Source organism: Panthera leo, chromosome B3 (assembly GCF_018350215.1).
Source record: "Panthera leo isolate Ple1 chromosome B3, P.leo_Ple1_pat1.1, whole genome shotgun sequence".
Classification (NCBI taxonomy): Eukaryota; Metazoa; Chordata; class Mammalia; order Carnivora; family Felidae; genus Panthera; species Panthera leo.
In genome coordinates this window covers 119,488,254-119,516,031 of record NC_056684.1, presented here as the reverse complement: position 1 = coordinate 119,516,031, position 27,778 = coordinate 119,488,254, and the positions used below count along the sequence as shown (strand labels likewise).

The 27,778-nt window shown below is 40.5% G+C and overlaps 2 protein-coding genes and 1 non-coding gene across 3 annotated transcripts in view; 1 reads left to right on the top strand and 2 right to left on the bottom strand.

Moving 5' to 3' along the window:
- NEK9 (NIMA related kinase 9) overlaps positions 1-27,778 on the top strand; it is a 38,926-nt gene that overhangs the window by 7,149 nt on the left and 3,999 nt on the right. The window contains exons 5-21 of the mRNA XM_042943822.1: positions 28-133; positions 2,875-3,006; positions 4,858-4,968; positions 6,255-6,319; positions 8,790-8,840; positions 9,300-9,492; positions 11,321-11,465; positions 12,052-12,252; positions 12,438-12,484; positions 13,730-13,885; positions 15,239-15,347; positions 16,043-16,204; positions 20,037-20,207; positions 20,969-21,028; positions 24,171-24,373; positions 25,452-25,613; positions 26,813-27,022. Coding sequence (XP_042799756.1) covers positions 28-133; positions 2,875-3,006; positions 4,858-4,968; positions 6,255-6,319; positions 8,790-8,840; positions 9,300-9,492; positions 11,321-11,465; positions 12,052-12,252; positions 12,438-12,484; positions 13,730-13,885; positions 15,239-15,347; positions 16,043-16,204; positions 20,037-20,207; positions 20,969-21,028; positions 24,171-24,373; positions 25,452-25,613; positions 26,813-27,022 — 2,284 coding nt within the window. The remainder of the gene's footprint in view (positions 1-27; positions 134-2,874; positions 3,007-4,857; positions 4,969-6,254; positions 6,320-8,789; positions 8,841-9,299; positions 9,493-11,320; positions 11,466-12,051; positions 12,253-12,437; positions 12,485-13,729; positions 13,886-15,238; positions 15,348-16,042; positions 16,205-20,036; positions 20,208-20,968; positions 21,029-24,170; positions 24,374-25,451; positions 25,614-26,812; positions 27,023-27,778) is intronic.
- Positions 3,065-27,778, bottom strand: part of ZC2HC1C (zinc finger C2HC-type containing 1C) — a 39,862-nt gene continuing 15,148 nt past the window's right edge. The window contains exon 5 of the mRNA XM_042943828.1: positions 3,065-3,109. Coding sequence (XP_042799762.1) covers positions 3,080-3,109 — 30 coding nt within the window. The 3' untranslated portion in view covers positions 3,065-3,079. The remainder of the gene's footprint in view (positions 3,110-27,778) is intronic.
- On the bottom strand, positions 22,746-22,876 carry LOC122223460. The gene has a single exon (XR_006204330.1). It is a non-coding gene; the product is annotated as a small nucleolar RNA SNORA18 (small nucleolar RNA).

Here is a 27,778-nt window from a genome sequence, read left to right as displayed (position 1 = left end):
TAAATACACGGTATCTTTTTTTTCCAGAGATATAAAGACATTAAATATTTTTCTGACCAAGGCAAACCTGATAAAACTTGGAGATTATGGCCTAGCAAAGAAACTGAATTCTGAGTATTCCATGGCTGAGACGGTAAGTATGTATTGCCCTTGTCATACTTTTTCTTTTCTTTTCCTTTCCAGTATCATGAGATAGTGTACACTCTAAATCTCACACACTTTTCTCAGTATTCTTGCAAGTTCTCGATACTTATAAAGCAAGTCTTCAGCAGTGTTTTTTCCTGGGCTTGCTAACAGGCATTTACATGCTGAGATGTTCTTTCAAGAGTCATTGTCCACATCACAGCTCTGACCTCATAGCCCTTTCTAACACTGACCAGGAGACTTTTCTAAAAACAGAAAAATGCTCTATCATTTTTTCCAGCCTAGGATCTTTAGTGGATTTCAGTTTATCTCTTATTTAATATTTGAGCTTAGGATGTTAGACATCTCTTTTTGTGTTTCCTCTGAATGTTTCTGGTTCAGAAGCCTGATATTACAAATAAAGGCTGATGCCCAGAGAACAGTCTGATCTTAATATCATACATAGTCTTTTTTTTTTTTTTTTTTTTTTTTTAATTTTTTTTTTTTTTCAACGTTTATTTATTTTTGGGACAGAGAGAGACAGAGCATGAACGGGGGAGGGACAGAGAGAGAGGGAGACACAGAATCGGAAACAGGCTCCAGGCTCCGAGCCATCAGCCCAGAGCCTGACGCGGGGCTCGAACTCACGGACCGTGAGATCGTGACCTGGCTGAAGTCGGACGCTTAACCGACTGCGCCACCCAGGCGCCCCAATATCATACATAGTCTTAACTGCAGGGCTCCCTTCTTCCCTGATCCTTACTTAGAAAGACCATTGGTAGGGCGCCGGGGTGGCTCAGTCAGTTAAGCATCCGACTTCGGCTCAGACGGCTCAGAGCTGAGCTCAGTGCTGACAGCTCAGAGCCTGGAGCCTGCTTCAGATTCTGTATCTCCCTCTCTCTCTGCCCTACCCCCGCTCACATTCTGTCTCAAAAATAAACATTAAAAAAAATTTTTTTAAAGAAAGACCATTGGTAAAGAGTAGACATGCGTTGATTTTTAAGGACAGTGATTTCATTTTTTTAGGAATTATAAAACCCAGTTATTACTCTTCTGGTTTCATACTGCCCTGTCCTTGAACTTGAAAATGTGAGTTAATTAAATGAATTTTGTCCTGTTGATGTTTTTTTTGATAATGTCAAGATAATGCCTATAAGCAATTTAGAGCCATCCAAGGATGCTGATAGCCAAGGTTGGGAGTCTCTGCTTCAGAGGAAACAATCGTGTCCTTATATGAGTTTTTCTCATCAATAGTATTCTGGTAAAACCAAAACTTGACTTTTTTTTTTTAACAAGTTTAAAGAAAGAATGATAGGAAAATTTATAAATGCCATATAAGTCATCTAAAAATTACTGGCTTTGCTGATTAAACATGGCTATCACACTCTGGAAAACAGTGTGGAGCTTCCTCAAAAAATTCAAAATAGATCTACCCTATGACCCAGCAATAGCACTACTAGGAATTTACCCAAGGGATACAGGATTGCTGATGCATAGGGGCACTTGTACCCCATGTTTATAGCAGCACTTTCAACAATAGCCAAACTATGGAAAGAGCCTAAATGTCCATCAACTGATGAATGGATAAAGAAATTGTGGTTTATATACACAATGGAATACTACTTGGCAATGAGAAAGAATGAAATATGGCCTTTTGTAGCAACGTGGATGGAACAGGAAAGTGTTATGCTAAGTGAAATAAGTCATACAGAAAGACAGATTCCATATGTTTTCACTCTTATATGGATCCTGAGGAACTTCACAGAAGACCATGGGGGAGGGAAAGGGGGGGAAAAAAGTTAGGGAGGGAGGGAGGCAAACCATAAGAGACTCTTAAAATGTGAGAATAAACTGAGGGTTGATGGGGGGTGGGAGGGAGGGGAAAGGAGCTGATGGGCATTGAGGGGGGCACCTGTTGGGATGAGCACTGGGTGTTGTATGGAAACCAATTTGACAATAAATTTCATATTAAGAAAAATAAACATGGCTATCAGTTTTATTAGAACTTCTGGGGTACATTGGCACAGTCGCCATTCAGGATATTTTTATTTCCAAACCCATTCTTTTTTAGAGAGAGAACAGGATAGAGGGACAGAGGAGGAGAGAGAGAGAATATCTTAAGCAGGCTCTATGCTCAACACAGAGCCTGAGGCAGGGCTCAGTCCCACTACCCTGGGATCATGACCCAAGCCAAAATCAAGAGTCAGACGCTCAACCGACTGAGTCACCCAGACTCAGGTGATAGCCAGAGTCTGGCTATAGCCAGACTCCAAACCCATTCTTCAAGGCAGAAGATCTTTTTTAAATTTGAAAGAAATTCACTAGCTGTGTTGGTATTGCAGATGTCAAATTGAGTTATTTACAGAGTTTCACTACTATGCATTTTAGTTAGAACTTTGACCCCTTTATTCAGTTATCTTCTCCCCACTGCCAGTTCTTTGGATTTTTTCCATTGGTGAGCTTTTACTGTGTCTTTATCTGTATGAAGTCTTCAGTGGGCCTAAAGCCTCTGTGATCGAGGAATCACCGTTGTACCTCCCAAATACCACAGTGTCTTTGCCCTTTATCATTGGTCCAAGAAATTTGATGTGAAAAAATTTCTCTCCATAGTGGCATCATCTCATAAAAAACATTTTGGGATATACTAGTGAATGTTTCATAGGTGTTATCACTAGTTTGTGGGAAATTTACTTTAGTTGTTGAAATATTAATATAGTTCTCTCAAAAATGAAGTTACTCTTTGTTTTCCAGCTTGTGGGAACGCCATATTACATGTCTCCAGAGCTCTGCCAAGGAGTAAAATACAATTTCAAGTCTGATATCTGGGCAGTAGGCTGTGTCATTTTTGAACTGCTCACACTAAAGAGAACATTTGATGCCACAGTAAGTTGTATTGTCCCCACCTTGTCCTTCCAAATGGTATAACTCAGTTGAGAGAATCAAATTCATTTATCCCTCAGTTTCTGATTTCTTCAACAGCAATCAGCTGTAGACAAAAAAAAAAAAGTATGCGAGGGCTTAGTAGTGTATTATTAAAATGCTGTATACCAGATTTATATTCAATCCCCACTGAAATAATCCTACTCAAGCGCTTTAAGCATTGTACTTGAATTTATTGACTTATAATTTTGAAATTGGCTCTAGGATCCACTATGTGACACTGTAGTCTGGATAAACCATTTCATTTCTTATGCTTCAGCTATTTTTTTTTTTTTTTTTAAAGCTAAGGCAAATTATATAATATTCATTAAAGTGTTTTGATATTTTTTATAAAAAGTTACACACTACATCCCTAGCAAGGCTGTTGTCCTCTTTCCTGACAACAAATTCCTTTAAGTCTTTTTTTCTTTTCTTCCTAACTGAAGCCCAATGTAAAATAGTGCTTCTCCAACTTTCATACACATAGGAAATCACCTGGGCACCTTGTTAAAATGCAGACTCTTTTTTTTTTTAGTAGGTCTGGGTAGGTCCCAATAGTATGCATTTCTTTTTTTCTTTTTTAATTTTTTTTTTTAGTGTTTTATTTAATTTTGAGAGAGAGAGAGAGAGAGAGAGTGCGCGAGCGAGTGGGGGAGGGGCAGAGAGAGAGAGAGTGCGCGAGCGAGTGGGGGAGGGGCAGAGAGAGAGGGAGATACAGAATCCGAAGTGGGCTCCAGGCTCTTGAGTTGTCAGCACAGAGTCCAACATAGGGCTTGAACCCACAAACCATGGGATCATGACCTGAGGCGGAGTCCGATGCTCAACTGACTGAGCCACCCAGGTGCCTCCCCCCATCCCCCAATATTCTGCATTTCTAACAAACTCCCGCACAATGCTGATGCTGCTATCTGTGGACCAATCTGAGTAGCAAAAACGGATTCAGATCTTCTGCAAGCCACGTGTGAGAACTTCAGCAAATCGTTTCATCTTTTTGATCCTGTTTCATTATCTATAACAAGGAAAAATATATATCCTTCTCATAGAGATGCTACAATAATGTATATGAAAAATGCAAATATAAGATAATGCAGATTCATTGGCCTTTCACGAGACCTATTTATTTTTCTAAATCCTGAAGTTTATTCTGGTCTGTCATTTAATTCTCCTAAGTAATATAGTGGAAGGAAAATGAGTTTTGGAGTCAGATAGACTTTGGTTAGAGTTATGTCTCCATTTTTTACTGTCTGTGGAGTCTTGGGCAAGATGCTTTACATCTCTGAATTGGTAATCATAATAACCTCCTTAAGGGGGGTTTGCAAGGGTTAAAAAGAATAATATATGTAACATGCCTACCTAGTACAGAGTGGTCTCTTGGTTAAGGTGTTGATGGTATTATTATATTATCATTATCATCTTACTATTTACCTCATTGTCTGTCGCAGCAGAGTATCCCTTGCATAACCATTATTAGGATATATGAATTAGAAAGCAGATTACTTGGTAAAGGAGGTGCTTAAAGCTAAGAAGCATGGCTAATCTTGTTTTCCTTTTTCTTGCGATTCAGCTGAAGGGTCAGATTATAATATACTCTGAGTATTATGCCACTGGCCACATAGTCATATCTCCATGTTGGCCATTTGGCTTCATTCTTCTTGATTGCAACAGTGTATCCCTAACCGTTTCTTGCTGATGCTTATTAATAGTTTATAAAAGAAATCATATTTCCATTTCTTTAAATAATAGTCACAGATATCTCAGAGCCCCTATTGGTGGACTATAATCTTTATATAACCAAGAATAATCATTTTCCCATAGAATCCACTCAATTTGTGTGTGAAGATTGTACAAGGAATCCGGGCCATGGAAGTTGATTCTAGCCAGTACTCTTTGGAACTGATTCAAATGGTCCATGCATGCCTTGACCAGGTAAGTGTGACTTACATGCTGATTTCACTTTGGTGTTTTCCCTTCCCACCTTAGTGTTTGGAGTATGGCATAGATGAACCTGTATAAAGCCACATCCACTTCCCCAGGGTAGGATGTATTTGTGGCTGTACCTAGGAGAATAGGCATTGGCAATTCATGATGGTTATGTCCTTCAGGCAGCAGATTCTTAATTCTTACTGTGTAATTAATTTGTGGAATGATTTTACCATCTACATTGTGCTCCATTTTTTATGATCAAGATTAATTTTTGTAAATCGATTTTACAAAATTATAGTCAGAGATAATTTAGAGTTCCTAATGTGCAGAATAAATATAGTTCTGCCATTTCACAGTTGCCTTGCAGTGTCGTCTAGGTTGCTATTATTCAAAATATGGTTCATGGACCATAGGTGTTGGAATCACTGGGGGATGGGGATGTTTTACAAGTAAAAAAAATGAAGATTCCTGAGACCCAATGCACACCAAGTGGATCCGAATCTCTGTAGGTAAATCCGAGAAATCTTTATTTATAACAAGCACTCTGGGAGATTGTTGTTTTTTTTTTTTAATGTTTATGTATTTTTGAGAGAGAGACAGAGCAAAAGTGGGGGAGGGGCAGAGAGAGAGGGAGACACAGAATCTGAAGCAGAGTCCAGGTGAGCTGTCAGCACAGCCTGATGCAGAGCTCGAACTCAGGAACCATGAGATCATGACCTGAGCCAACGTCAGATGCTTAACTGACTGAGCTACCCAGGGGCCCCACTCTGGGAGATTCTTAAGTGCTATATATATTGTAATTTGAGAGTCACTGCCCTAACTGAACAAGTAAGGAAGGTGCATTCTCATTCATGTACAAGTGTTGATGATAATGAGATGATATGCGTGAAACATGGAATATGACATAAGAAATTATGTTTTTTGGGGGCGCCTGGGTGGCTCAGTCAGTTGAGCGTCCAACTTCGGCTCAGGTCATGATCTTGTGGTTCGTGGGTTTGAGCCCTGCATCAGTCTCTGTGCTGATGGCTCAGAGCCTGGAGCCTGCTTCCGATTCCGTGTCTCCCTCTCTCTCTCTGTCTCTCAAAAATAAATAGACATTAAAAAAATTAAAAAAAAAAAAAAAAGGAATTATGTTTTTTGAAACATGAGGATAATATACAAAAGGATAATACACTGTGGTCTTTGAGTAATTTTAGCATACAGCCTTCTAAGAGGAAGTAAAATGCCTCTTTAGATCCCATTTTTCCCTTTTCCTTTAAATTAAAACTAACCCAGTTTGTACTTTCTAGGATCCTGAGCGGAGACCCACAGCAGATGAACTTCTGGATCGTCCCCTTCTCAGGAAACGCAGGAGGTAAAGTACAGAGAAGTCACTCTGTTGTCTTTCTCTATAGATGGTTGATTGTTGAAGGCCTGATCAAAGGACCACAAGAGAGGGCAGTGTTTCCTGACTTGGCCACTCTGGTGCTGTTTTCCACTAACATCGCTTCTTTTGTTGCTTGAGAGGAGCTCCTGACTTTCACCTCCTTAGCTTGTGCTGTTTTGTTCTGAATTTATATGATGAGACCCTAGAACCTTGCACTCCCCCCATCTGTGAGTTTTAATCTAGAGTTGAGGCATTAGAGTGTAGTAATTAAGAGAGGAGAGCTCTGGATTCAGACATCCTTAGATTTGTATCTGAGTTCTGTTATCTTTGTCAAGTTATTTAACACCTCTCGTCTTTCATTTCCTCCTCTATAAAGCCAGGTAGTGTATGGATTAAAGGAAGTAATGTATCTAAAGTGCTCAGCCCAGGGCTTGGCACAAGATGCTCAGCAATGATCAGACAGTAGTGTGGATTTAGAGTGGGCCTTTGTTTTTCAGTACATGTGTTCAGATGGTAGATTTCAGTTAGAGGAGTATTCTTCAGATACCTTTGCTCAGGTCCTGAAATCAGACTTGACTGATGGTTGACAGGTTACTTCCTGAGATTTATTCTGTGGCATTGGTCTCTAGAGGTAGGAAGGAGATCTTTTATCCCTCACGTCTTACAAGAGGCTTCAACCACTAACTTAAAAAAAGACATGTTCTTTATTATTCTTTCTTTCTTTCTTTCTTTCTTTCTTCCTTCCTTCCTTCCTTCCTTCCTTCCTTCCTTCCTTCCTTCCTTCCTTCCTTCCTTCCTTCTTATCTCTACACCCAACAAGGGGCTTGAACTCACGACCGCTAGATTAAGAGTCACATGCTCCTCTGAGCCAGCCAGCCACCCCATTATTATTCTTAAATGTTCTAGTCTATATTTCATCCTGTTATACTATTTTTGTCTTACTGTCCTTCCTCCTCCCCTACCAGTTCTGTTTCTATATCTTCCCAATTTTCAGACCTTTGCTGTGCTCTTTTTCAAGCCTTGCTCTTAGATACACTAAGCATATACTTAATTCCATAATCTTTGCTATTTGGTCAGTACCTTTATTTTGTGGTATCGTTTAATTAATTTTTTCTGGTTCTTCTCCACTTGAACTCTAGCCAGTGTTTCAGTGCCTAGAATTATGTGTAATACTCCGGATACAGCACTCCGACCTTCCACTTATGTCCCATACATCGTCCAGCAGTATCACCCTTTGCAGCCGGTTAGGCATATTTAAATTTTTTATCTGGCTTACTTCCCAGCAATACAATCACTATTTTAATTTCTTTTCAGATATTTCCACTGCTAATTTTTGATTGCAATTTTTATAGAGATAATTGTAGATGTGTACATAGTACTTCATTAGAACTTTGTACTTTGATGAAAAAATATAAGAGCTTTCCAGATAAAGCAGAGACATAGCAAACTGTGGAAAATATTCAGGAAATACTAAGTTCTGCCTGAGTAGGTTAGTGGTTCTAGACCTGGGACTCTCAATAGCAGCCTCTCCAGAGCTTTCCAAAAATACTGATGCCTAAACACCACCCCAGGAATTCATCTATAAGTGTTTTAGGCAAAATGAGAACCCTGGACCAGAATATGGGGAGGAAGTAGCAGGAAGAAAGGCTGAAAAGGTAGGTCAAGAATCTTGAATGCTAGACAAAGGGATGTGTGCTTAATTCAAGCAGTAGTGTAGAAGTAATGGATGTTTATGAGAGGGTGGTTCATGTGATGAGGGGCATGCCTAAGGAAGACTTACTTAGCAAACTAGTCTCGGTGTTGAATCAGTATAGGACTGAATAAAGTCAGTTGGTACTGTGTTAAGTCTTACCTGTTAGGAGGTGCTACTACATTCCAGGAAGCAAAGCTGCCCAGAGCTAATGTGGCAAGTCTGGAGAGCAGAAGTGACTATAAAGGGCATTGCATAGGTAGAATCTGTAGGACTCAAATACTGAAGAAAGGGAGACACCTGAGTCCAGGATGACCAACGTTGTAAGTGTAGTCTGCTGAGAGAATGGGGAGTGCCAGTTACAGAAATAGGAGAGTCAGAAAGAAAAGCTGTGTGGGAGAAGGAAAATGAACTGAGGTTTAGAGATGGTGAGTTTGGGAAGTCAGTGGGCAGACTAGATGGAGATGTCAGGTATTTAAAATGTGCATCAGAGGTTCTCGAGGTTCTCTGTTCCAGTTTGGAATGTTTTTTGGTGATAGAAAACAAATGTCCCCAAACTGCTGGCCCCTTCCTATTTAATGAATGGTCCAAAGCCAGGCCTGTATAACTGTTCCAATCATATCAAGGTACTTTCCCCAAAGAATTGTCGTGTTGCTGGAGACATATGGTTTATTAGAGGACTAAACCTGTGAAGTGTATTTCAGAGACATTGGTGCAGTGTAGGAACCAATTCTTTCACTCACGTATCTTTGCTTTTTTTTTTGGTAGAGAGATGGAGGAAAAAGTCATACTGCTTAATGCACCTACAAAAAGACCAAGGTAATGCCTAAGAGACTCGTGAAAAGTGATATATCTTAAATTATCATCAGGGGGTCTTTCTTTCTTTTGGTCTATGCTTTGCTTGATCCCAGTAAGTAGCCTTTGGCATCCTTTCAGAAGCCAACGTCTGCGTAAATGTCAGATAGTTATTTCTGAGAAAAAGAAAGCTGTGATTTCACCCTCGTGCTGTAGCGGTCATCATTACCATGATGAATGTTGAAAAGTTGAGAAGTGTAGGTGTTATGGACCAGACTGGAATCTGATCTGGCTGAGCTGTGATGAAGGCCTGAGGCAGAAATTGCAGAGCCTGCTATGATAGAGGGTTGAAATAAGTTGTCGAGAAAGAACATACTTTCTCATACCATAATTGGCGGTTCTTCTCTGGGAACGGACTGGAAGCATTTTCCTTTGATACAGTTTTTATGTTAAATGTGCCTTTGTTCTGGGGGTTGTTGACAGGTCAAGCACTGTGACTGAAGCACCCATTGCTGTGGTAACGTCACGAACCAGTGAAGTCTATGTTTGGGGTGGTGGAAAATCCACTCCCCAGAAACTGGATGTCATCAAGAGTGGCTGTAGTGCCCGGCAGGTGTGTGCAGGGAATACCCACTTTGCTGTGGTCACAGTGGAGAAGGAACTGTACACCTGGGTGGTAAGTGAAAGCTAAGTACTTTAGAACAGTGATGTAAGCCTAATTATTTACTGGGCTGAGGATGTCTAAGTATTTTGTTAGTTGAACATGTGCACTGGAATGACAGTGTGGAGTGGTGGAATGTAGGCTCTAACGAGAGCAGGGATTTTGTCTGTCTAGTTCACTGATGTGTCCCCAATGCCTGGGACATATTAGGTCATTTGTAAGTGTTTTTTGAATGAATGAATGAATGAGAGGAAGAAAGAAGGAAAGAAAGAATTAAAAGAGCCCTAGGTTTAGACTCAGGAGACTGGACTCTTATTTACAGCTGGGTGATTTCAGGAAGTCCCTTAATTACTCTGTTCTGTTACCATGAATTTCAGAGCAACTAGTATCTGTGAAACAGTTTTATAAACAAATGAAGCAGTGTTCCCACATCAGGAAAATTCTAAGACCTGTGTCAGTGATCGAAGATGGCTAGGTATATCTTCAGAATTTTTCTTTGCTCCCCTCTAGATTTCACTTTCTCTCTCACCTTCTGGGACAAATTGCGTGTATTTGCTATCTGTTCCTTTATCTGCCACTCAGTCCTCATTCGCCTACAATGCAGCTTCCGTCCCTGCCACTTGATTGAAACTACTCTTAACAAAATGACCTATAAATTGTGAAAATAAAACATATACTTTGTAGTCCTTACTTTGCTTGACCTCCCAGCAGCATTTGACATAGTTGATCTCTCCCTCCTTGAAGCTGTGTCTTCCCTTGACTTCCATGAGAACATCTTCTCTTGGCTTTTCTCCTGTCTTTTTGGCCATAGTGTGCCTTCTCATGTGTTTCAGAGTGCTTTTCCTTTACCTAACTTTGTCTCTGGTCGTCAATTCTTCTCACTCTTCCTTTTCTTCTTGAGAGCTCATTTTTTCCAGCAGTCTCAGATAACTTCTCCACAAGGCCAGGCTTTGTCCCCAGTGCATGACAGAGTAGACAATTATTGATTGATTGATTGATTAAAAGAATCAATGAATGAATGAATGCATGCATGCATGTTAGCTGTTACTTCCTAAAGCCCTGTCCCTTAAGGAACTAGCCCCTAGGGGGCTGCCACAGCCCCTATAAAACTGTTGAAAAGTCATTTGGGACTATTCTTAGTGCTATATAGCAGCCTCTTTGATATAGCCAGATTCTTTATAATTGTTCCATACTTCAGGGAAACTGTGACCAAAATTTGTAAAACTCCTAGTAAGGATTTCCAAGAGAGTATACTCCTATAAAAAACAATCAAATTAATTAAACTATGTACGGATTTTTTTTTTTTTTTTTTTTTACCAGCACTCATAATTAAATATAAAGTTCACCTTAGACTTGAAGGAGAAAGAATTGGGAATGTGTTCTTTTAAGTCTTGATGGATAGCAATCTGGATACTTTTAAATCTTTACCTGTTGGCAGGGGTTTTATACTACCTATCATTAAAAGGTTTAATCCCCATACCCATTTTTTTTTTTCGTTTCTAAATTTCCAGCTGATTTTTTCCTATGGTTTTCTTTTCTTTATTATTTTTTTTAATGTTTGTTTATTTTGAGAGAGAGAGAGAGAGAGCACACGTGCAGAGGAGGGGCAGAGAGAGAGGGAGAGAGAATCCCAAGCAGGCTCCATGCTGTCAGCATAGAACCTGATGTGGGGCTCAATCCCACAAACCATGAAATCATGACCTGAGCTGAAATCAAGAGTCGGACCCTTAACCAACTGAGCCACCCAGGTGCCCCGCTCCTGGTCTTCTCGATAGGAAGTTTTATTGAAGATTAGCTTTTCGCATGAAAAGCTAAAACTTTACAAGACCTCTTTATTTCACAGAACATGCAAGGGGGTACTAAACTCCATGGTCAGCTGGGCCACGGAGACAAAGCCTCCTACCGACAGCCAAAGCATGTGGAAAAGTTGCAAGGCAGAGCTATCCGTCAGGTGTCCTGTGGTGATGATTTCACTGTCTGTGTGACAGGTAAGCCATCAACAGAAAGCATCCAAAGTGCATTTAAAGTGAAGTATTGTACTTAATGCTGTGCAGTTTCAGCTGGGATTTTACAGCAAAAGACCATATTCATGAACCAAAGGCAGTGAGCGGATACACACGTTAATAATAACATGCCCAATTTTCTATGGCAAATAGCACATAGAGGCACACAGATAACAAATCTCATGGGATCAGGAGAAATATGTTGTACGTCCCAGTTGGGAAAAATGACGTTACCACCTGGTCAGGTGTAAATAACACTAAATCAGGAATCAAGAGCTAAAGTTTAGTTTTTGTCTTGCCATTGCTTACTTTTCCTTTTCTCTAGAAAATAGAGATGGCCCTAATAAAATTTCAACATAATACTACCAATTTTTAAAAATTATTATAACAGTACACGTGACCCCCTAAATAAAAATAACTCTAGACTTGCACAGTCTATCCTTCGGATTTCTCTGATGCAGTCATTTCATATAAGATCAGTGGCTGGGATAGTTCTCATGCCAGCCCTGCCCAGCTTTCCGGCTGGACAGAGTCATTCCTTTGATGTGTTATGCCTTTCTTCCTTTTGCAGATGAGGGTCAGCTCTATGCCTTTGGATCTGATTATTATGGCTGCATGGGGGTGGACAAGGTTGCTGGGCCCGAAGTACTAGAACCCATGCAGCTGAACTTCTTCCTGAACAATCCAGTGGAGCAGGTCTCCTGTGGAGATAATCATGTGGTGGTTTTGACACGAAACAAAGAAGTCTATTCTTGGGGCTGTGGTGAATATGGTAGGTATAGATTTGTCTCTGTCCACTTATTCCCAGGAGCCAACTTGACTTCAAGCTTGTATGCATCTAAACACATGTAGCCTATACTTGAGAAGTGTTGATTCAGTGGAAGAGAATACTGTAGAATATTTTCATTGGGAAGAAGACCCTCATTTTCATTGTTTTCTTTCTTATGTATGTCTCAGGACGACTGGGTTTGGATTCAGAAGAGGATTATTATACACCACAAAAGGTAAACTCAGAAGCAGCTTCTTCCTAGAGCCTGTGTAGAGGACACACAGACTCCAGTAATAATACAGACTCCTCTTTCTCCGAATCCTCATGTCAAGGTGTTTATTTCTGAAATATTTTCTATCTGGGGGACTGACAACCCAGAATTCCTGAGTTAGCACTATGTGATCTTGTCATCTGACTAAATCATAAAAAGCTGAGAAAGAGGATATAGCCACTTTGGACACTGTGGAGTCACATCTTACTCAGGAATGGCAGCTAAAATCAGCAAGTACAGTGAACCCAGAAAATTCCTTGGGAAGATACTGGAAAGCAGTATATTGTTTCTTAACCCAACACAGCCATTCCCCCCCCTCCCCATTTCCACATTTGGACACCAGATGAAATACGTGTTTGTATTGAGGGGTCACGTTGTACGAAACATAATATCTAATTACTGTCTGCACTGTAGGAGCTAGCCCTGCAGGAGCTGGCCCAGGAGCTAAAAGCAGCTGCAGGAAGAACATGGTCCTCTCTCTCACACCCACCCTGGGTCACAGGCTTGCCTGCCCACTGGAAGGTTGACAGGAATCGACTGTACCATTCACTGTTAACAATGCTCATTAACATCTTAAAAATTAACTTCTATCACTTGTGGGACCATTCTCAATGGATTTCATGGTTGTTTCTCTTCAAAAAGCCATAGTAGAAGCACTGAAGTTTGAGTTTTCAGGTTTCACAGACATCCATTCTATCCCCCTACCATTCTCCAGCTCTGTTTATTTAGCTCTAGAGGGATGTGAGCAGTTGGAAGTCCTGGCTGCCTCCTCAGTACTCTGTCACCTCATTTATAATGTGACCAGACTAGGACCCTACAAGGCTACTGAGTTTCTTCTATAACTGTCATGGGGCCTTCCATCTCAGAGAACAAAAATCAGCAATGGATCGAAGCTTCTCCTTTCCCAACATTTTCTGAGAAGTCTTTCTAAATAAGACCTAACCTATTGCTAAAACAAACTTCAGCAGGACTGCTGAGCCAACCTGGAACTGCTGCCTTTTACTTAATTATAAAACTTGAGCTCCTTGTTGAAAACAATAAGCTGCTGGGAAAATCTGAAGATGATAGAGCAGTCTTTACTGTAGTCAGTTCTGCCAGATGCAGGACATCAAAAATTTGAGGGTTTTTTCCTAATACAAGTTACATTTGGGGGATTTTTTTTTTTTTTTTTTTTTTTTTTTTTTTTTTCTGATTTTTTTTTCCTTGCAGGTGGATGTTCCCAAGGCCTTGATTATTGTCGCAGTTCAGTGTGGCTGTGATGGGACTTTTCTGCTGACCCAGTCAGGTAAAGTGCTGGCCTGTGGACTCAATGAATTCAATAAGCTGGGTCTGAATCAGTGCATGTCTGGAATCATAAACCATGAAGTAAGTACCCTCTTTGGTGTCCTCACCACACTGTCAGAACTTCTCTTAGGCTGGAATTTCTTTGGGAATGCTTTTGGTTAGTGACCATGAAATTGTACGTAAGAAAAAAGATTTCACAGACATTATTATGTTCAACAAAAGAAGCCAGCCATGAAAGAGTCCGTACTATATGATTCCAATTATATGGAGCTTAAGAACAAGCAAAATTAACTTATAGATACCAGAAGACAAAGTAGTGGTAACTTCTGGGTGGGGGGTATGGGTATAAATGGAAGGGATCCTAGGATCATGGAAATGGTCTCTATTTTGATCTGGGTGGTGGTTTTACATTTATATGCATACAGAAAAATTTTTCAAGCGGTACAATATTTTATAGTTTATTATGCCTCAACAAATAAATTGATTACAAAGAATCAAGTGACAGAACTCAGGTTCTACCTATCACTGAAATAGGTACGAGATAATTGACATGAAAAGAAACACATTTTCATGCATGATCTCCCTGGAGAGGTTTTTAGATTTATTGTTCCCAAATCACTGATCCTGTACAGGCTTAGTAAGTATAATTACCGTTCACTTCCTTCAAGGATGTTGTGAAATTCACATTAAGTCGCCTCTTTGTGTTAATATGATGAGGTTTTGTCATGTTCTAAAGAATCAAGAGAAAAAAGTTTCCTGACTCAGTGAAAGAGATAAGAATTTTTAAGTAATCTCTGCAGTATTGATTCTCAAATGGGAGAGTACAAATTTGGGGCAAATCTGGGAAGGGTGTCTGCATAGTTTGAAAAGGCATATTCAAAATTACCATTACTTGATTTCAGTTTTATTATAACATTGGGTTTGTTGTGAAATTTTAAACTTACATGAGAGGAATTTTTTAATACTAGTCTAAAGGGAACGTGGGTTTTAACACATTGAGAACACTGCCTTGTAGATGAAATTAGATCACAGTAAACTGGTTGCATTCTGGGCTGGAGAGTCTTCCAAGATTTTAATTCTTTGCCCTGCCTTTGTTAGATATACAGTGTTTATACCCAACCTAAGTGTCCCTGGTTGTATCCTCATGTAGATACTTTCTGGGACGGAGAGTTAATGTTTTACATACTCTTAGATTAGGAATCTAAAATTTTTGTTGTCAGGAAGCCCTGCCTCATATACTGATTATAATTCTCTGATGACATATTGAGCTTATTCCGTTTTGTATTCTGTTGGAGATGAAAAGCTACCTGGCATCTTCTACTTAGTAACAAATTTGCTTGAAAGGCCTTTTGGTCACCATGACAACATTCTCAGCCTGCTACCCCTTCGTTTTTTACCTAACGAGTATTTGCTTTGTGTTTTATCTTATTTCAGGCTTACCACGAAGTTCCCTACACAACCTCCTTTACCTTGGCCAAACAGCTGTCCTTTTATAAGATCCGTACAATTGCCCCAGGCAAGACTCACACGGCTGCTATTGATGGTGAGTTGGTTTACAGCTTTTTACACAGGCCTCAGTAGCTCATGCTCTTTTATTCTGTCAAGTGTTAGAGCTTCTTCCTTTTTTTTTTTTTTTTTTTTAAATTTCATTTTTAATGGTCCCAGGTTTCGGCACCAAAAAAAAAAAAAAAAAAAAAGATTTCATTTTTAAGTCATCTCCACACCCAACACAGGGCTCAAACCCACAACCCTGAGATCAAGAGTCGAACGCCCTACTGACTGAGCCAGCCAGGCAGCCCTAGTAGTAGCCCTTCTTAACAACATATCCATTCTCCCGTTTTCCCCCTGGCATCCAGTATTATCTCATTAACAAATTAGGAATTCAAGTAAACTTTTTTTAATAATCATTATAAATGCGCAGTCAGTACATCTCTTAATGACAATGCCATGCCAATAATTCCAGAAAATGACTGCCTTTAAATTAGTACCATCTGTCCGTTTACTAAGGTAGTACCCCTTTTCCACATTTAAAATACAATATTAGAAAATACAATATTGAGTAACTTTCAGAGTCTAATTAGTTTTAGATACCCTAGCTGCCATAGATGCAAGGTTGTGTGGCAAGCTTTATATTCGTATACTCTCAACAACCAGAAGCTAGTCCGTGGAACTCTGCTCTGGCTGTGTTTTCCCTTGTACTCCATGCCCCACGTGTGCCTGGTTGTTTTTCTCTTTTAGAACGAGGCCGGCTGCTGACCTTTGGCTGCAATAAGTGTGGACAGCTGGGCGTTGGGAATTACAAGAAGCGTCTAGGAATCAACCTGCTGGGAGGACCCCTAGGTGGGAAGCAAGTGGTCAGGGTCTCCTGCGGTGATGAGTTTACCATTGCTGCCACCGATGGTGAGTGAGTCTGGACACGTCATTTCAAGCTTTCCGGATGGATGGCTATATTTTAATGTTTGGCTGGGAAAGAGGTAGACTGGTTATATAGCTGGATCATACGTTCACTTTTTATTTACATTCAGTTGGTATCTAATTGTTACGCTCATAGAGCTTCATTAATTTTTTGTCTGTTCAACATAGTGGTTGTTTAAAAAAAATAGTTATCTAAATAATGACCAAGTTAATATTCTAAGTCCCTGCTTTTTTTACTTTTTTGGTTAACTGTTTTAAGAATTACTAAATCTTTTTTTTTTTTAAGTTTATTTATTTATTTTGAGAGTGAGGGCATGCGAACAGGGGAGAGGCAGAGAGGAGAGAATCCCAAGGAGGCTCTGCACTACATTGTGGGGCCCAATGCAAGGCTCGAACCCACAAATTGAGATCATGACCTGAACCAAATCAAGAGTTGGACATTTAACTAAGCCAGCCACCCAGGCACCCCAAAAATTATTAAATACTTCTGTGTAAATTTTTTTTAATTTAACATTTTTTATTTGTTTTTGAGAGCCAGAGAGAGAGCATGAGCAGGGGTGGGGGAGAGAAAGAGGGAGACATAGAATCCGAAGCAGGCTCCAGGCTCTGAGCTGTCAGCACGGAGCCTGATGTGGGGCTCAAACCCACAAACCGTGAGATCGTGATCTGAGCCGAAGTCAGACTCTTAACTGCGTCACCCAGGCACATCTAAATACTTCTATGTATACCTGGCCCAGGACCACGTTGGTTTCAATAAATGTTGGGTGAAGTGGCTGGAGAGGAAAATGACATAATCTAATCTTGCTCCTTGGCTGCTGTCAGCCACACTGCAGTGATGTCCTCAGGGACTGCTAAGGATTGAAGGGCTGAATACTATGTGTCTCTCAGCTTCCATTGGAATTGGAATTGGTCTAATTGAACTTTCTTCTCTCTTTCTTCACATTGCTCGCTCTGTGGCATTTTCTTGCCTCTTTTACTACTTTTCTCTCTCTTTTTTTTAAGTTTACTTTTTGATTTTGAGAGAGAGGGGAGAGAGAGATGGAGAGAGAGAGAATCCCAAGCAGTCTCCACACTGTCAGCACAGAGCCTGATGCGGGGCTCAAACTCACAAACTGTGAGATTATGACCTGAGCCGAAGTCAAGAGTTGGATGCTTAACCAGCTGAGCCACCCAAGCACCCCAATCTTTTTTTTTTTTTTTTTTTTTTTTTTTAATTTTAGAGAGAGAGCAAGTGCATGTGTGAGCTGGGGAGAGGTGGGGGAGGAAGGGAGGGAGGGGGAGAGAGAGAGAGAGAATCTTTTTTAATTTTTTTTTAATGTTTGTTTTTTTTTGAGACAGAGGGAGATAGAGCATGAGTGAGGGAGGGGCAGAGAGAGAGGGAGACACAGAATCCGAAGCAGGCTCCAGGCTCTGAGCTGTCAGCACAGAGCCTGATGCGGGGCTCGAACCCACAAACTGTGAGATCATGACCTGAGCCGAAGTTGGACGCTCAACCAACTGAGCCATCCAGGTGCCCCGAGAGAGGGAGAATCTTAAGCAGGATCCACGCTCATTGCAGAGCCCAATGCAGGGCTCAAACTCACGAACTGTGACCTGAACTGAAATCAAGAGTTGGACGCTTAACCAACTGAGCCACCCGGGCAACTCACCCACTTCTCTTCTTTACTGCCAGTTCTGCTAGTCCTTATCCCCTCCCTCTTCCGCATTCTTTCTTTCTTCTCTCTTTTTCCTATATCACCTTCTGGACTAATTGTAGCCACTCTTTCTTGTGACTGGGGGAACAACAAATCACGTTTTATCATCTTGTCTTTTGACTCATTTCAGCTTTTTTTGTTGCTCGTGATCTAAGATGCCTTTGTTTTCTTTTGGTCTGTGCCTGTTGTGTACACATGAGGGATCCAAGGACGGTGTCAGATAAGTGATGTATTGCCATATTTAAGTGAAGCAGCTTTCAGAGTGGCACGTTAACGTTCCCTGCTTGTCCCCAAATGAGGGATATTAGGGAGCAAACTGTTTAGGTCAGGTCAGGCTAGATAAATGGAAATGTTACCTAGAAAGAGTGAGGATGTCGCTGAGGATTAAATTTAGTGTTGCAAGTCTACCAGCACTTCCTGACAGGGCCTCAGGGAGGTAATGTCTCTTCAGTAGATCTGTGTACTTCACAAGGTAAACTTCAGAATGAGGAGTGTAGAATTGGATTCCATGGTTGGGCGTATTACCTCTACTTTTCCGGACTGTTCTCTATTGCCTCATTCACACAGCCAACATAAATTGAGTGCCTACTATGTTCCAGGTCCTCTTTAGGCTTTGGCAATATAAAAGTGAGTCTCAGAAAGCCCCTATCCTTAAGGAGCTCACAGTCTAAGTAGGGTAGGGGAGACACATATAAACAGACTCGTACAGGCTGATAGATCAGGTGCCATTGATGGCAGTATCTGACCCCTCTAAGTCCTAGAATGCCCGGAACTGCTCAATCCTTCTATCTCTCCTCTGTCTCCCTTCACTCCCTAAGCGAGCTTATTACCTTAAGTTCCCTGTATCCACTGACAGTTTTATATCGTCACCACCCTTGAACTCCAGGCTCGGTTATTCATCAGCCCCTGGACTTAGATGTCTAAAGATATGGTGGCTTTAGAGCCCAGTTTTCCCAGGTCAGTCCTCATTCATCCCTGTTGTCCAGGTTTCATCATTAATAGTACCCCCTTTTCATTAAAAAATGCTCTGATTTGGATAAGAAGTTACATGCATCTCAGACAAACGTATTATAGTCAAAATCAAACTTTTGATTTTCTGCCCAGATCTGTTCCTCCTATAGCTTTCCTGTCTCACGAAATGGCAGCTTCATCCTATTCCCCACATCCCATTCATCAGCAAATCCTATCGATTATCTTCACAGTATATCCAACCACTTCCCACCATCTTCACTACTACAACTGGTCTCCCTGCTCACCCTTGGTCCCTTGCAATTGATTGTTCTCATAGTAGCCTGATGAATCCTTTACATACCTACTAGTACACTCAGAACTTCTAATGGATTCCTATCTCAATCAGTAAAAACCAAAGCCATTATAGTGGCCTGCATGGCCCTATATGACTAGGACTCCAGCTACCTCCTGACCTCTTTACTGACCACTGTCCCCCCCGCTTATTTTGCTCTAGCTGCAGGGGCCTTCTTACTCTTTGTTCATGATGCTCCTGTTATTCACATAGGACCTTTGCACTTGCTGTTTTCTCTGCCAGGGAAGCTCTTCCCCTACATATCCACATAGCCCTCTCTCACTTCAATCAGGTCTCTGCTGAAGTATGGACAAGTACTTCTCTGACTACCCTATCTGAAATAATGCTACCCCATTATTAGTCTTTATTTCCACTTTTCTTTACCATGTATCTTCTTTCATAACACTTATGACTACCAGAAGTATTTGATACTTATTGACTGATCAGTCTCCTCTGACTAGAATGTCAGTTCCACAAGAGTAGTTGAGTTTGTTTTATTCACTGCTGTATTCCCACACCTCCAGCAGTGCATGTCGTGAAATCAATGCCCAATAAACAGTTGAATGACCAAAAAAGGTTGTTGAATGAGTGGATGGATGGGTGGATGGATGGATGGGTGGATAGATGGATGGCAGGCAATACATAGACGTGTCATTTTTTCCAGGTTGGCATCAGGAATTGTTTAGGGGAATAAACAGCTTTCCCTTGTTTTGTTCATAGTGGGAAATCTTTCTAACTCTCGGACATAAAGATGGGGAACCCAAAGAGTAGGGAAGTCACTTTTCTGTTAAACTATCTGCTGTTTAATTTTTTTCCCTAGATAATCACATTTTTGCCTGGGGCAATGGTGGTAATGGTCGCCTGGCAATGACCCCCACAGAGAGACCACATGGCTCTGATATCTGCACCTCATGGCCTCGGCCTATTTTTGGATCTCTGCATCACGTCCCAGACCTATCTTGCCGTGGCTGGCACACCATTCTCATTGTTGGTAAGTGTCTCATATGTGTGGGTTGGGATGGATTTGACAGAGGGTAGACCCACACTGAAGGTACTGATGGTCACATTCTTAGAAACAGAAGTGTTTCTAAGAAAAGAGGCTGTTCCTTTAAGTCTTATAACAGTGACGCCATGCCTTGTGATGGGGACAGAACACTGTTATTTCCTGACATTTGTCATTGGCAACCTTCTGACTTTTTTAACATGATAACTTTGGGCTCTTCCTCTGCCATAGAATCGTTATCTCTAGTTGTCCACTAATTTGTTGCCTGTGTTCATGCTTTTGAGAGAAACATTCAGTACACCTTTAAAAGGAAACTAAATCAGTTGTTTTCTGCATAAGGATTACTCTGTTAGGAACTAAATTATAAAAGCCTGTATGAGGGTTTCCAAGTCCATTCTATTAGATCAGTGGTTCACAACCTTGGCTGCACATTAGAATCCCCCAAGGAGCTTTTGGAAATCCCATTGTCCTGACCAATTGAATCAGAATCTCTGGGGTGGGACCTAGGTTGCTACTATTTAAAGCTTCTCAGGTAATTCCAAAGAGCAGTTAAGAAGAATTGTTACTTTACATAGTGGATGTAGTTAGGGTAGCTAGTGGTGCTTTAATATCTAGAACAGTAAGTATTTATAAAGTTATCTGGAGTGAGAGATAGCTGTTATCTCGTATATTAATTCCCTAGTCTAGTCTTCTCACTTTTCCTGCCTATAGCTGTTTCTGATGCTTACCTACTTAATATTTTTCCTCAGAGAAAGTATTGAATTCTAAAACCATCCGTTCCAATAGCAGTGGCTTATCCATTGGAACTGGTAAGTAGCAGTGTCTCAGGTACCAGTGGTTTTTCTGAGCTGTGGGTCTTTGGGTTAGATTCCATGCAGTCTCCAAAAAAAGGAAATAGGAAATATCTTTGGGAAATGAGGAATACGGTGATCAAGAGGGAGGATCATATTTTGGGTGTATTTCACAATAAGTTATGACTTTTATTACATTGTGGTCAGAGGGAGAGTACATCTTTGCCAACCAAGCATATGGAAGTAATGAAGTGGCTTGCCCAACATTGTAATGTGGCTTATGTATTGTTTCTTTCCTTACCATGCTAGGGGCTATGGTTCTATCTACTCTTTGCTTCCACCGTATTCCCAGGGTTATTCCCGTCTATAGAAATAGTTCTTCCAAACAGGCCCTCAGAATTAAAAGTTGGCTAAACTTTCAAAGCAGTTAGGAGAATCAGCCCAAAGCTCTCTGATAGCTTTCCTCTGGCTGCTTTTTGCATGGTTCTCTGTTATTTAGGACTATGCCAGGAAATTAAATCTGTGTTCCTTTTTGGTTTTCCACTTGCTCTAAAGTACCTATACTCTTTGATGTCTCGAAACTTGGATTCTGATAGTTTGTAGAATCAACACAGATAAAGACCCAGAATAAAAGCAAATTAATCCAAGAAAAAGAAAGTTGAAAGTCCAATCTAGACTTGTTGAACTCTAGTTTACACACACACACACACACACACACACACACACACACACACACCATACCTTTTATTAGTTTCTTTTAGTAATCTATTGCTCAGCATTTATTTGTGCATATTAATATCTGTCCCAAATGATAAAATATCTTTTTGCTAATCACAGCTGTTCTCTTACAGCATTGTTTTGCTGGAACAGTATTTAATGGAAAAAATAAGATTAAAAGCACATATCGATTAGCTGGAAAATGTAAACTCCATAAGGGCAGGGATTTTGGGGTTTTTTTATTCATTAGTTTTATCCACATTACCTAGAAGAGTGCCCGGCAAATGGTGAATGCTCAATAAATACTTGTTGGTTGGATGGGTTCTAACCATCCAGTGGAATACTGTACGAAAGTAGAAATGAACATCTACAAATAGGTCTATAATGTGAAATGTAAAAAGGAAGCTGCAGCAGACTATGTGCCTTTTTATCAAGTTGAAAAACAAGCCAGATTTATATATTGCTTAAGGATATATAAGTATGTGATTGTTTTTTTTGTTTTTTTTGTTTTTTTTTTTTTTTAAGAAGAAATGATAGAAGTGCCTGGATGGCTCAGTCAGTTCAGTATCTAGACTCTTTTTTTAAGTCAATAAATTTTTATTTAAGAATTTTAACATGTGATTCCTTCCTCTCCCAGTCACTGTGGTTCCCTCTGGGTCAGAATCACAATCTTCAAAATAGCCCTTTTAAAAAGAGCTTTTGTTCAGTCCACAGTTGTCACCGTTAGTACAGAGTTCTTTCCGTTGGGCTTCTTTAATCTCCACTTGAATATGGATATGCTTCAAGAATTCCCCACCTGTAATCTTTGGGATCCAGTTTTTTTACTTTGGGTCATGTTTAGGGTCAGAATAGATGGGTCTACTGGTTCTCAATTTCAAACACCCTCTAAACGTGAATGAGTTCAAATCCCATTCACCCCTAAACTAGCACAGCCTAGAACTGTACAGATTCTTGGGATATTCCAATACATAAGATTTTAAAAATTTGACCGTTAGGGTCTTTCAGTGTTTTAGCAGATAAGTGTCTTGTAGTTCTTTCCCACAGATCTAACACATAGCTCCGTGAATAAAGGAAACCACACATACACTCTATGAGGTGTTTCCAATGGAGTGTCCGACTCTTGATTTTGGCTCAGGTCATGACTTCAAGGTTGTAGGATCGAGCGCCACGTTGGGCTCTGTGCTGACCATGCAGAGCCTATTTAGGATTCTCTCTCTCTGTCTCTGCCCCTCCCTTGTTCACACGTACGGGCGCTCGCTCTCTCTCAAAATAAACTTTAAAAACTATATAAAGAAATGACAAATACAGAATTAATCAGTAGTTACATGTAGGTAGGAGGCCAGAGAAAGAGAAGGAATTCACAAGACAGATATGATACAGGTAATGTTTTAGTTCAGCACTGTCCCATAAATCGTTCTGCAACAGTGGAAATGTTCTATATGTATGCTGTCCAGCACTTGAAAAGTGGCTACCGTGACTGAGGAACTGAACTTTTTATTTAAATTTAAATAGCCATATATGGCTAGTGACTACCGTATTGGAAAGTACAGTTCTAGTTCTTCAAGTGGTAGATTCACGTTTTTGTTTTGTTAGGCGTCAAAACTTACACGTGTGTTAAAATAGTCTTTTGTATATTTCAAATGTAACATTATTTTTAAAAGCCATTTAAAACAAGCTTCGGAGCTTTTGTTGGCATCTCCAGGTCTGCTGCTTCGGTAGGATCACAGTGTGACACAGTCTGCAAGCCACTATAGCTGGTGATCGTGAACAGTCCTTTATGTTTAACTTTGGAATATACCATGCACTTACTTTTTTAGCTTTAGCAAATACATCTTTTTGGCCCATATTAAAATTTCATTCCATTTTTTGACTACACGTCAGCTAGTCTTCATTAAGATAACTTGGAATGTGCTACATGATATGAAAGAACCAGCCATCATATTTTAAAAATTCTTACAAATCGTTATCAAAAGAATTTAATGAATTTAATGGTTGAAGACTTCTCCAGAAAGGAAGTTAGTGGTGAGTTTATCTGGCCATTTTAAGAGTTGTTTGGCTCAAATGTGAAAGTGCTTTGTATTTATACGAAACCTTGACAAGCCTCGGTGGAGAATGCTAGAGTCTGGATGTATCTATTAAAGCACGGGCGGTAGATTCAATGAGCTGTGGTCGGGGCGGCTGTTCAGTAGTGCTTTAGAACATTGATAATCTGCTATGGACATAGAAATGAGTAAGTTTGGGATGTAGAAGTCAATTATCATTATAAAGATGCTGATATTCAATCTTGTATAAAAACTACAAATTTAGTCCCAAATATCTTGACACTGTTGCTACTACTTCATGCGACTCTAGGAAGCTCTCCAGGGGTCAGGGGGGCTGTGAGATCGTAAATCTTTCTTGCTGCCTAGCAAGGCTCTCTCTTTCTGTGCTGTGTATCTGTCAGTGGTTCAGAGTGCTAGCCCAGGAGGCGGCGGCGGTGGGGGAGAAGAGGAGGACAGTCAGCGGGAATCTGAAACTCCTGATCCAAGCGGAGGCTTCCGAGGAACAATGGAAGCAGACCGAGGAATGGAAGGTTTAGTCAGTCCCACGGAGGCCATGGGGATCATTAGTGGGGCCAGCAGCTCCTGCCCTGGCTGGCTTCGAAAGGTAATTCCTTTGGCAGAGGTATCTTCGATAAAATAGCAGACCCTTTACAGGAACTAGAAAGGAGCCGTCAGAATCTCTCCGTGTCCCATGCCCTGTTCAAGCGTTTTGCAGTAGGCATCGAGGTTTCTGACTTCCACCTGGAACGAAACTACCAAACCTCTAATTCTTTTTTCTTCCTGACAAGAAGAGACACAAAATGTTCTCATACCGGTATTAAATGAATTTAAATTAATAAAACCTTCCTTGAAGCAGTCTTTGTAATGCATGTGTGCAGATTAAGCTTAGAGATTTTGTACTGTGGTTTGTAGAAGTGGACTATTGGGGCAGTTGGAATGTTGTACAATAGAGAGGTTATGAATGTTGAAGTGCGGATAGTAAAAATGTTGGAGTATATTTAGATGGAAAGTGGGCTACAACATGTGGCTGGGCAGAAAAAGATGGAATACCTGTGCAGCAGGATCCCGTTCTCTTAGAAAATATGTAATGCATAGAAGAGTATCTGCTATGAAGACTGAACACAGTATTGCTCATTTTAATAGTGCTTATTTAGGAGTGATGGAATTGCTGGTCTTTTTGCCCATCTGGATTTTGTCATTTTCTGTATTTTGTCAAACTACATTGTAGTTTGTGAAATTTATATTTTTACGTAAAAAAAAAAATCTAGAGATTTAGTTTCCCGTGTAAGATGACGAAACTTGATAGCCAGTTAGGAGTATGAATGCAAGAGGCAAGAGGCACTGTTGTACCTAACGTTTCAGCCTGGGCATTGGCCTCACTGCCATCACCTTCAAGCTTCACAGCTCGAACAGACTGTGTAAAATAAGTGTGTCAAGGAGATGTGCCACACACTCCAAACCATGTTCTTGAATTTGAGTTTGAATTCAAATCACTGTTACTCCTCTGAGGAAGGGATGTCCTATTGACAGGCCCGGTGAGCTGAGTTGTACTCACAACTGTCATGCCCCACTAGGGGGTGCTGATGTCACAGCAGAGTGAAAGCTATAGCAAGATGGGAATTTGGGAGAAGGAAAATAGATGGCTCAAACAGAACTGATGAGATTCTTTGTCTTATACATAGGAGCTGGAAAATGCAGAATTCATCCCCATGCCTGACAGCCCATCTCCCCTAAGTACAGCCTTTTCAGAGTCTGAGAAAGACACCCTGCCCTATGAAGAGCTGCAAGGACTCAAAGTGGCCTCTGAAGCTCCTTCGGAACACAAGCCCCCAGTAGGAGCCTGGGTAACTGAACGTTTTGCCTTTGAGTCACAACTAGGTAACCAGAGAGCTCTCTCCACTTCTCCTGGCCTGTCTCCTCTAGCTTCCTCAGTCTCCCACTGCCCTGAATCAACTCATTATACTGTCTGCTCGGCAGTGCTTAAAGCTTCTGTCCTAGGCTTACCTGAGTTGCCTTGGAAAAACATTGACCCTTTCACATTCCTGACGCACTAACAGTTCTCCACACCAGAGGACTTTCTTTTCTCTTTGCCTCAGAAGTACCAAAATTAAAGTTCCAAAATTCAAATCCACTTTTTCTTGACACTGCTAGTGTAGGTTGGGGGCTCTAAATATGAGTCAGAAATAATGCTTGTAGTCTCGTGAGGGAGCCACACACGTGTGCCTAACCTTGGTAGAAATCAAATTGTGGTAAGTACCTCAAATGTAAACCAGGGGTCACCAAGCTTTTTCTATAAAGGGCCACGTAGTAACTATTTTAGGCTTATGGACCATGCAGTCCCTTTTGCAACTACTCAACTCTGTAGCATAAAAGCAGCTGTAGATAATACATAATGAATGAGCATGACTGTGTTTCAGTAAGACTTCATTTACAAAAACAGGCAATAGGCCGGATTTGGCTATCATTTGCTGACCCTTCCTATAAACGAAGTACAGTGGAAGAAAGGAGAGAAATCCAGACTAGAAAAGGTGTAATAAAACCTTTGAAACTTTAAGGTGAACATTTAAATTCCTCTATCAATTAACTTTCTTGAATTATTTTGGCAGTCCTATTTACTGAACACCTTTTAAATCTCTTCTAAAGTGTGATCCACTCATTTCATGAATATTGACCTGTTGGGTCACAGTGTTCTCACTGTGATCAGAAAGACTTGTTCCAAACCATATCCCCCACTTCAGCATTTTAAATGGGATGATAGCCATGCACTTTAAATTTAATTGCCAAGTTCTCCAAAACAGGTGATTGTTCTTTTTACGTTAGCATAATGGAGACTGAGGCACTGAGAGTTCTCTTGCTGTTATGTTAGAGCCAGGTGCTACTGTAACCCCAGCAGCTTTCTGTTTCTCTTGCATTTACTTTGTGTGTGTGTGTGGTTTATCTTTTTACTTTTAAAGTAAGGTCCGATAGTATTTCGAGGAAGGTTGGATTGGGGAGTTGGGATAAGTATGCAGAAGCACCTGTGACCTCTTTCTTCTCTCCTTAGCCACCTCGGCTGAGTCCTGCAGAGACCTGTGCTGGGAAGGGAACGCCATTAACTCCTACCTGTGCCTGCAGCACTCTGCAGGGAGAGGTTGAGAGATTGCACGGGCTGGTGTTAAAGTGTCTGGCTGAACAACAGAAGCTACAGCAAGAAAACCTCCAGATTTTTACCCAACTACAGAAGCTGAACAGGAAATTAGAAGGAGGGCAGCAGGTGAGAGCATTAAAGGAATAATTCAATTTCTAACTGTTTTGAAGAGTAACAGAAACAAAACACCCAAGAATTGAAATAGACCTTTTCCTTTGCAGAGACTTATCTTTTGATGATGTAACTTATGTAATTAATTTCAGCAGCCCTGGGCCTTGTTCAGGCACCTCGGTTAGATCATTTTCATCACTTTGTTTTTTGTTATTGTATATTTTTTCTTTTATTATTTTTTTTTAATGCTTATTTATTTATTTTGAGAGAGTGCACATGTGAGTGGGAGAGGGGCAGAGAGAGAGGACAGAATCCCAAGAAGGCTCCGTGCTGACAGCACAAAGCCCGACTTGGGGCTCAGTCCCACGAACCATGAGATCATGAGCTGAAATCAAGAGTTGGGTGTTTAATTGACAGAGCCACCCAGGCACCCCTCTTTTACTTGTTACTATGAAAAACTTTATAAACATATAGTTCAGCGAATACTCATAATCCACCATCTAGATTGAACAATTGTTAACATGTTTCAAAAGTGTGTGTGTGTATTTAAAATATGTGGGGGTATATATCTGTGTGTATTTAAAATATATGTGGGTATATGTGTGTATACATATTTTTTATTTTGCTAAATCATTTTCAAATAGATTATAGAAGTCATAACATAGCCCCTCTAAATACTTTCTTACACAAATCCAAAAATAAACACATTCATTCTCCCAGCTAACCACCAAACTACTATCACACTCAACACTGATATTCTCAATTTTCATC